The 10111-nt window shown below is 45.2% G+C and overlaps 1 protein-coding gene across 5 annotated transcripts; it reads left to right on the forward strand.

Moving 5' to 3' along the window:
* Nucleotides 1–1634: 1634 nt before the first annotated feature.
* LOC109766191 (uncharacterized) lies at nucleotides 1635–9849 on the forward strand. Of its 5 annotated transcripts, none has more exons than XM_040389135.3 (3): nucleotides 1671–1877; nucleotides 2708–2882; nucleotides 8016–9849. In XM_040389135.3, exon 3 carries the CDS (start codon nucleotides 8023–8025, stop codon nucleotides 9640–9642), a length of 1620 nt encoding a protein of 539 aa, XP_040245069.1. In that variant the 5' UTR covers nucleotides 1671–1877; nucleotides 2708–2882; nucleotides 8016–8022; the 3' UTR covers nucleotides 9643–9849. The 5 variants fall into 5 exon arrangements, with proteins under 5 accessions (XP_020180550.1, XP_020180551.1, XP_040245069.1 ...); XM_045228626.2 differs by lacking the exon at nucleotides 2708–2882 and adding an exon at nucleotides 4740–4883 and having other exon boundaries at nucleotides 1741–1877; XM_045228627.2 differs by lacking the exons at nucleotides 1671–1877; nucleotides 2708–2882 and adding exons at nucleotides 4588–4662; nucleotides 4740–4883.
* Nucleotides 9850–10111: the final 262 nt, after the last annotated feature.

A 10111-nucleotide genomic window follows, 5' to 3' on the forward strand; every position in this document is an offset into this window, starting at 1 on the left:
GCTGTAGCTTTTTGGCAGCTCTTTCTCTCGTCTCTCGCGTTTGGTGTACTCGTCGTCTTATTCGTTGGTGGTAGTAGCTTCATGGCCTTCCTCCAAGTACCTGATCACACACAAGGTCTTCGCTTGAGGTAGTAGCCGTGTCTCACATGTGGAATATGTACGTTCGGAGAGGAGTTAGTTCACCTCGCCTTCGACAACCCTTGCTTGAGCTCTAGTCATTGGTCCATGTGGTGCCTTGGGAGACGAAGGTACGTCCATGGGGATGACCTTAGGATGCTCCGCATCAAGAGCACATACCTGAAGACTACTGTCAAGTTTGCTGAGTATCTCAAAGAACCAAATGTGCAGGACACGAGGAAGTTGTTGGCTATTGGAGAGGTCAGGGGGGTTTCCTGGGATGCTCGAATCAGTTGATTGCATGCACTGGCAAGAACTGTCCCAAAGGTTTGCAAGGAATGTAATGTATCACAGTCACACCAAAGAGGCCCACCATCATACTAGAAGTGGTGGCATCACATGACTTATGGATTTGGCATGCTTTCTTTGGAATGCCGCGTTCTTACAACGACATCAACATGTTTCAACGATCTCCGGTGTTCAGGAGGCTTTGCAATGGGGAATCACCGCTGTGCAACTACACCGTCAATGGCCGAGACTACAACATGAGATACTATCTTGCCGATGGCATCTATCCTCAGTGGGCGGCGTTTGTGAAGACCATATCCAAACCGCATGGCAAGAAACAGAGCCACTTTGCAACAATGCAGGAAGCAGTTAGGAAGGATGTGGAGAGGGCATTTGGAGTGCTTCAAGCTCGTTGGGGAATTGCCCATGGGGCTGTAATGATGTGGGAATCAGAAACTTTATGGCAGGTCATGACATGTTGTGTTATTTTGCACAATATGATTGTCGAGGATGAGGGCGATCGATGATGTAGCCCAAACCAATGATTTTGAAGCACCTGAAGAACAAGTTGAAATCCCGAAAGATCAAGACGCAACTCAGCTTATGAATTTTCTGCAGATGCATCAGAATCTTCAAGATCATCATGTGCACGCGCAGCTACTCAATGATCTTGTGAAGCATATGTGGACTCACAATGAAAACCAAAAAGCTTATGTTTGAGTTGTGCACTTAAAATAAATTATGTAAATACTTCGGTACCAACATTTGTTATTTACGCGCGACATTGACTTATATGATCGACGTGCATGAATTTTCATGGATTCGAGAGTTCGGATTTGAGACATGTGGATGCCGGTAGCTAAATATGAGGACCCGTTCGGATGCGCTGGGGCTGCAATGATGTGGGAATCATAAACTTTATGGCATGTCATAATATGTTGTGTTATTTTATACAATATTTTTGTCGTGGATGAGGGTGATGGTGTAGCCCAAACCAATGATTTTAAAGCATTTGGAGAACAAGTTGAAATCACGGAAGATGAAGATGTAGCTCAGCTTATAAACTTTCTGCAGATGCATCAGAATCTTTGAGATTATTAATGATCTTGTGAAGCATATGTGAACCCACAAAAATTAATTGTGTAAACAATTTGACATGAATTTGTATGAATTCGAGATTTCGGATTTAAGATACGTGGACGCCGGGAGCGAAATAAGAAGTCCCGGGGCCGGATTTGCCAATGTTCTGAGGACGCTTACGAGGTGGTCATGTGACGTGAACCGTGCAATAGAGAAGAAACCATTTCCTCCCTATCCGCCTTTCCCCCCAACGTCCGCCGCGGAGGCCGTCTTCCCCTTCCCTGGAGTCAGCAGAGCCGCCTTCTCGCCGAAGCAGGCCCGCTACAACTAAGGCTTCCTCGCCTCCACCTCTACCTGGTTGGTGTGCCATCTGGACGCGATTCGTTTCGTCGGTAAGGAGACCCTAGCTTGCATGGATCCGACTTCGTTTTGATCTTTCCTTTGCCGCGAGTATTATCTAATCAAACCGTGTGCCTCATCTACGACATCCGGTCCGAGTTGTCCCCATCCGACCGAGGCGGTGAGCATCCGCTCATGCTTTTCTTTTGGTATTAACCCTGACCTGGTACTTCTTATAGGAGTTTGTTTTCGCAATATTAGAATCGGCGGGTTCAGCTGAACCAGCATGCCCTGCTTCAAGTCTACCTCTTACCTTGGGTCTCTGATTATGTTGGTCCCGGGGATTCTTACTTCGATGTTGGTTGCCTTTTGTGTTCGTTATGTTTGTGATTAGGAGGCACATGTTATTTCACTATAGGAGATGTATGAAGTTAACCCTATTATGCGTTTATGCTTGTCATATTTGTTACTTCTCCTGTGTTTGGACATCTGTGGTCATCAAGTATTTGATTTGACCAAAACTCCAGCTTTCTAGGATATGGATTTCAGGAAATTCGTGCTATGCTTTTGGAATTTTATCTAGTGAAGTGATGGGAAATAATCGAATTTGAACTCAATTTGTAGGTGCCTGTTCATATATTCAATTATTGACTTGCATGGCATGCTTAGAAGGTGGTTATGATACTTTCATTGCATGCTATGAAATCTACTCATTCCAGTCATGTATGACTTTTGTAGAACTAGTGGATCAACATTTTCTGTATTATGCTTGTTCCCCAAGTGAGCTTTTTGCAACCATACCAGATCAGAGGCATCCCTCTTCTGCATATGAAAGTATTACATATTTATTGTTAAATAAATCTCATATCTATCATGATACAAGGCAACCTGTTGGATGGCCTGATATTCACGATTTTGAGGTGGATTTGATGTGAAACACGATGAACACGAAGAACATGGGAGAAAACTTGAGAGGAAACACTCACATATACAAGACCAAAGTACACAAATCTCGTGCCAAATAGAGATACACCTCAAGGATCCAACAACAAGGAAAAGTAAGTAACAAGGATAGTTCATCCCTAATCCAAGAGGAATTGGAGGTCTGTAGAGATAGTCTTCTGAAAAACTCTAGGAGAGATGGGTTCTTGGTAACCCAAATGGATTCTTCTCAAAATTGGAGGTCTTGATCTCCAAAGAAGAGGTAGATGAGCAAAGTGCTCTCAAAAACTTAGTCTAAACTTTGCTAACCCTAGATCTAAGATGGAGCACAAAATATATAGTCTAGCCATGAAGAGAAGGTAGGTGGGGAAAGTTACACGGGCTGTGGCCCTCTTCTCTGCGTAGACAAGTCGGACATTCCGACATAAGTCGGACATTCTAGTAGTATATTAGAGCTTCTCTCGTGCAGGCCTGGATGGTTTGATTTTTATGGCTTAATTCTCACGTGAGGTCGAAGGATATTTGCTGATACCTACGCAAGAGCAGCTAGCTAGCGACACACATGCTGCTTTCGGCCTTGAGACTTGGAGCGCATGTGCGCCTTGGTCTGCCGACGTGCGCCAAGTTGCTAGCCTTTTGATTTTCCTTGATACATGAGTAGCAGTGCTGGTGGATTGGATATCTTGATGCTTCAGCTTCAAGTGACTAGCGTGGACAAAGGTTTTGATGGGCAGCACGTGGCAGTTGGCCGCCAAGGCCGACAACCGCGTGACAACTATCAACACAACAGCGGTACATCAGTTACAGAGTCCTCAAATTGGAGAGCGGCGGCTGCCGTCGAGATCAATTGGATCGGGCTAATTGCTAGCGCCGCACTCAATCAGTGTCAACGCCAAAATTTCTTCTGACCCCGATCTGATTTGTCCGCTGCCGGTTTTTTTTGCCGTCGGTTGACGAGCTCGGAATCAATGTAGACGAAATAGCCCATCTGTTCTTTGAGTTCACCATGCGGGGCCTGCATGGGCCACCACTGTGAGAGTAGAATCCGACATATCCCTCGATCGGGTGTCCTAGCGAGGTGAGTAGATGGAGGGGAAACAGGAGACCAGATTTACCCAGGTTCAGGCCCTCGTTACGAGGTAAAACCCTACTCCTGCTCGTGTGGTATATTGCGATAGGGGTGTACAAATTACAAGATTTAACCGAGGGGTTGTTTGTTGCATATCGACTAGCTTGGCCCGGCTTATATAAGATACCAGGGCCTCTAGGGTTACATGGACCTAGTCAGCTATGTCGGTGGAGGGGAGTCCTCCACAGCTCGGGCTTCCTTGTCTTGAACAACAAGGCTTCCAAAGTCTTCCTTCTATAGGGCCATGGGCTGACATGATTGCCCGGGGCAGAAATTGGCCTAGGGGGCCTCGGGCCGGCCTACTTGAGCGACAATCAGAGAGGTGAGGCACCCTTTGGCCGTAGCACCGTCAGTTACGTTGTTTATGGGGCGACAATCACAACACATATGCCAAGTACCATCTTTCTTACGAACAATTCCTTAGTCTCTTCGAAGTTGACGCGATAAGGGGAGGAGCATCGGGAATGAGGTTGATCCTATGTTCAATCCCATGCAGTGGAGGTATGCCCGGTGGGAAAACATCCTCAAATTCCTACAAAACGCAAGTCACCACACAAGGAAGCGTGGGTGAATCGTTAGTCAACATGACTTCATTTTTGTACAAGAATACAAAGTATTTCATTTTTGTACAAGAATACAAAGTGAAGCACGTGTGATGGGCTCTGGCTCACATTCCTTTTTTGGTGGTTAAGAGGTTAATGTCCTTGTTGGCGCTCAACATGGAAGCACTCATTTTCGGCTTGTGACACTCACTCACTTTATGGCAGGTCACTCCATTACTAGACTCCCATATAGCATGCAATGGTTGAAGCTTGCGATTTATTGACGATGATTTGACTTGCAGTCATCGGCCGAAGCACATTCCTTGCCCTTCCACTTGAAGCTATAGTGATTGGTGCGCCCATTGTGAATGACACTGCGGTCATACTGCCAAGGGCGTCCCAATAAGAGATGGCAAACGGTCGTAGCGACCGCATCACATCCCAAGGTATCCTCGTATGCTCCAATCTTGAATGGGACTTCAATAGTATGCTCAACCTTGATAGTGCTGGAATCACTTAGCCATTGCACTTTGTATGGATGAGGATGTCGCTTCTTTGCGAGATGTAACTTGGCGTGAAGTTCCTCACTTGCCAAATTGTGGAAATTACCACCATCAATGATGACCCTGATAGACTTTCCTTGGATGCCTGCTTAGTGTGGAAGATATGACATCTTTGGTCATCATCATTTTGTTGTTGAAGGTCAAGATCTTGGAGACAACAAGGGCGGGGCTTTAGTCGTTGTTGCAGAAGACTTGATCATCTTCGTCTTTGTTGACTTGTCGGTGTAGCTTCCAATTCTTCTTCAATATAAGATTCACTCTCCATCTTCATTGATGATCATGGTCCGCTTGGTGTGGCGCTAAATTGACTTGTGGCTGTGGCCCTTGTAAGTCAAGCATTCATTGCTTGGATTTTTGGTCGAGACCCTTGAAGGATTTGCAGGTGTAATTCTAGGCTTGGGAGCGCTTGAAAGGAGGACGACTTGGAGAGGTCGCCGGTACTTTGGAGCTTGATGGGGCACCACTAGTTGTTGTTGTCCGAGTATAAGGCGTCGTACTTGGTGAAGCTTGAGTGTTGGTGTTGAAGTTCCGTGAAGTGTAGGAGTACTTGCAGTACTTACATCTTCTTATACCTGTCGCTCCGTTTATGTTGTTTGGTGAACCAGCTCTAGCAAGTAGTTGTATGGTTGGAAATCCGCAATCCGCTTGATTAGGTGGTTGAGTCCATTGAGGAAGCGAGACATTGTTTGCAAATCGGATTCCTTCACATTGGCTCAGAGAATTGCGATTTCCATCTCCTTGTAGTACTCTTCGACGGTCTTGGTGCCTTGCATGAGTACTTGGAGCTTCTTGAAGAGGTTGCAGGTATGGTGCATGTGCACAAATCTCGCTCTCATGACTTGCTTCAATGGGGACTTCTCCTTGCTCTTGTCAATGTTCTGTGAGTTGTTCCCACCATATGAGGACGTACTCATCAAACTCGAGCGAGGCCATTGCCATTTTCTTCGGCTTGTCAAAGTTGTGGACACGGAAGATTTTGTCCACTTTGAGTGCCCATGATTGATATTCACAAATGGATGGCTCACAAGGGTAGTGGCAAGGAAGACAAAGTTGTGTGATAGAATGATATACCTCGTTGACACCTCTACCTTGACAAAATCGGAGGGTACCCGCCTTGCTTTTGGTGTTTGTGTCAAAAGGATGACATATCATCATCATAGCCGAGCTTGGTTGTTGATGGAGGCAGTGTAGATGTACTTGGCATTCTTGTCGAAGAAGTCGGACGTCGAAGCCAGCAAGATGCCCAGCTTGCTGGCGAAGTTGCTGAAGTTGTAGTCAAGTCGGACCAAGGTCGGATAGTCCGATATTCTGGACTAAGTTGGATAGACCAACTTCGCCTAGGCTGGTGTGGGTCAACTCGAGGAAGAACTCGAAATTGGAGGTAGGAAAAGAAAATCAAAGGCAGATCAACTCACATATCACCGGATCCATCTATCAAATCTAACCAAAACTCACTAGAAACAACAAATCGCTTGAAATCGTGTGAGACTATTTTTGTGGGGATTTTTGAAACTGGGAAGAACAAAAACAAATTTTTTCTAGAAATATGAGGGAGAGGGACTCCAAATCATGGCAACCTGCACATGATACCAAGTGATACGGGGAAGCTGTTGGGTGGCCTGATCTTCACGATTTGAGGTGAAACACGATGAACAAGGGGGGAAAACATAAAGAAAACACTCACATAGACAAGATTCACCACCAAAGTACTCAAATCTCATTCCAAAGAGAAACCTCAAGATCTGAGGAATTGGAGGCGCTGATCACCAAAGGAGAGGAAAAGAAGGTAACAAGGATAGTTCATCCCCAAATCCAAGAGGAATTGGAGGTCTTGAGAGATAATCTTCCCAAATCTCTAGGAGAGATGGGGTCTTGATAATCCAAGAGGATTCTTCCCCAAAATGGAGGTGTTGATTACCAAAGGAGAGGTAGATGAGCAAAGCTCTCTCAAGAATTTGGTCTAAACTTTGCTAACCCTAGATCTGAGATGGAGTACGGAATATATAGTATAGCCCTGAAGACGTAGGTAGGTGGAGAAAGCTACACGGGCCTGTGGCCCTCTTCTCTGCGCGTAGACAAGTCAGACATTCTGACATAAGTCGGATAGTCTGACTTGTCGGATGTTCCGACCCCATGTCCAACATAGTATTGTCCTGATTCAGAGAGCAATGTGGTAAGTCGGACCCTATGCTGGACATGAAGTTGGAATATCTGACTTGTTGGACATCAGGTCGAATGTTTGAATCGGAACATCTGACTTTGTCCAGAGAGCATTTTGGTAAGTTGGACTATCCAGCAGGGTTTGGTCCTTGGTGATGTTCCTCGCTTCCTCTTCGAGCCCCTTCTTCTCGTTGCTTGAATCCTTCATATCTAAGAACGCACAATGTTCCCTAATGAGGTAGTAGCCACGTCTCATATGAGTGTATAGGAAGCTCTACTAGGAAGTCATGTCGGTTTCAATGGTTCAATTGGAGCTTGTGGGGTTGATGATGGGTTCGTGGTGATGTCCATAGGATACTCCGCATCATATCACCATGGGTTTATGGTTGAGGTTGCAGAAAGCCCCGCAAAAAAGAAGAAGTTGCGGAAAGCCCCATATCTTGGCCGGTGTTCACTTAGATTCAGGTTTTATGGGACTATGGCTGGACAAGTATTTGTCCTAATCAAATCACAACTTGATTGCAGCTCAATGGCAGAGCAGATTCACAAAAGAGGGAATCTCTACAGTAGGAAACTTTGTCAGAGACCACAGAAGGGGCTAAAATTGGTGGGGTTCCTTGAAACCTTCTTACCATAAAACCTGGGTTGAAGTGCCACTAGCTAAGAAACTTGGGGCTTTATTTATCTACGGTTTTGTGAAATTTATTCTCACTTTCTCAGGGAGATTAAAGAGAAATCTGTTTTTGTCTGATTTGACATCTGGTGCACCACACTTAAAATGCTACTATGATTAGTAAACATATCAACTTGACATATTCTTAGTATTCATCTTTTCTTTGCAATTTTATTATGCAGAAACATAATGTCTTTTGAAGATAAAGCAATGGCTAGTCGTATCACCTCGCCCTCATCAAAAGCTACGGTATCAGAATCAGATCTTCGGATAATAAATGTTGCATCAAATGTGGATCATTCTCAAGCAAATAACCAGGCAAGTGCAGTCCTCGGTCCAGTGGCTATCTTTTGGGACATTGAGAACTGCCCTGTTCCAAGTGATGTACGGCCAGATGATGTTGCTGGGAATATACGGATGGCATTACGGCTGCATCCTGTTGTTAACGGTGCAGTTACAGTTCTCTCTGCTTATGGAGATTTCAATGCTTTCCCTAGAAGACTCAGGGAGGGATGTCAGAGAACCGGAGTCAAACTTGTCGATGTTCCAAATGGGCGGAAAGATGCTGCTGATAAGGCTATACTGGTAGATATGTTTCTCTTTGCTCTGGACAATCATCCACCGTCATCCATTATGCTTATATCTGGTGATGTGGACTTCGCTCCCGCTCTCCATATACTTGGTCAGCGTGGATACACTATTGCCCTTGCGATTCCATCTTCAGTTACCGTCTCATCGGCTTTGAGCAGTGCTGGGAGTTTCGTGTGGGACTGGCCTAGTCTTGCCCGTGGTGCAGGCAGTGTACCCCCCAGATCCTTAGGGCATCGTGCTGCTGATCCTTTAGTCTGTCCTAACAGTGTAACACCGGGGAAATTTCCTGACATACAGACTGAAGAGGAGGCCATTGCTTATATGGGAACTTTTAGGAATGAATATAGTGGCAGAACAACCAGCAACCAGATTAATTGCTATAACTCTTCACAGGTCACCAGGGAATCATGCAAAGCTTTCTGCACTCTGGCGGATGGCAGTTGTGGCACCGGCACGTCATCGAGGTCACATCATGTATCAGGTGGTTTGAATGAAGTCCCAGTGATAGACCAAGGATTTACAGGCGAACAATCATGGTGGGTTCGTCCCGGTGATCTTCAAGGCTTGAAGGGTCAACTAATAAGGTTATTTCAGTTATCTGGTGGATCTGTTCCACTTGTCCGTGTTCCTTCAGAGTATTTAAAGCTGTTCGGAAGGCACCTGTATGTAGCAGAATATGGAGCTGTAAAACTTGTTCATCTTTTCGAAAAGCTGGCTGAGTCTTTTGTTGTCATAGGGAAGGGTCAGAGGAAGATGATTTGCCTACGCAATTCTGCTGATAGGAACATGAAGAAATATCCAAGCACACCAATAATTTTGAAAAATGAAAAGAGATTGAATGCTACTCTCGAGGAAGGTACTAGTGAAACATGTCAGCAGTTGAGCAGCTCATCAGAAGATCTCTCAGAGGATGAACAGAACATTAACCCTGACGTAGATGGAGCATATGTGTTTGATAGCCATCTATACAAGTGCAGAACAGAGGTCGAGGCTCTTCTTGTCTGTTACTTGTCGTGCCCTCTTCCACTCTCTCATTTTGAATCCCTGTATGAGCAACGGTACAAGAAGACTCTCGACTACCAGAGCTGTGGAGTTGATGGTCTGGAGGAACTGCTTAACAAGTTAAAAGATGTTGTCGAATTGAATGTAGATGAGATCAGCAACATGAAGTTCATCAAAGCCAAGTCACCAAAATGTAGTCCCTCAAAGCCATGTTAAATGGTGGTTGTCTTAATATCAGTAGTATAGTCACTTGAGTACTTAAGATTTTGTTTCCTCGCTGAGCATGTTTGTCAAGCACTGGGCTGACGTCTATTTTAATCATGTCGGTGGGATAGGTGCAGACGTGCAGTTGCACAGCAAATGCTTGCAATAATATCTTGTTCTGCTAATCTAATCGAATAGATGGTTGCTTCATTTATTGAATAGTGAACCATCTTTTGGCTGTTTGCCACTTGTATGCTTGGATACCTCATTCTTGTTAGGTTAGACATGACTTGTTTGTCGCACTGCTGAATTCGGAATTATTTTACTCCCCGGGCCAGTGCTCCTCGGAGTGTTGGTCCAAACTAGAGCCACTTGCAGCGCCACCTCGGGGAAACTTGAGGGCTGGTTTTAGTTGTACGTAGTGTTCATCCGGTGTGTCCTGAGAACGAGGTACGTGCGACTCCTATCGGGATTGTCGACA

The sequence above is a fragment of the Aegilops tauschii genome, chromosome 5 (assembly GCF_002575655.3).
Source record: "Aegilops tauschii subsp. strangulata cultivar AL8/78 chromosome 5, Aet v6.0, whole genome shotgun sequence".
Lineage (NCBI taxonomy): Eukaryota > Viridiplantae > Streptophyta > Magnoliopsida > Poales > Poaceae > Aegilops > Aegilops tauschii.

Coding starts and splice junctions, on each gene's coding strand:
- LOC109766191 (XM_020324961.4), top strand. CDS start 8,023: ATGTCTTTTGAAGATAAAGCAATGGCTAGTCGTATCACCTCGCCCTCA.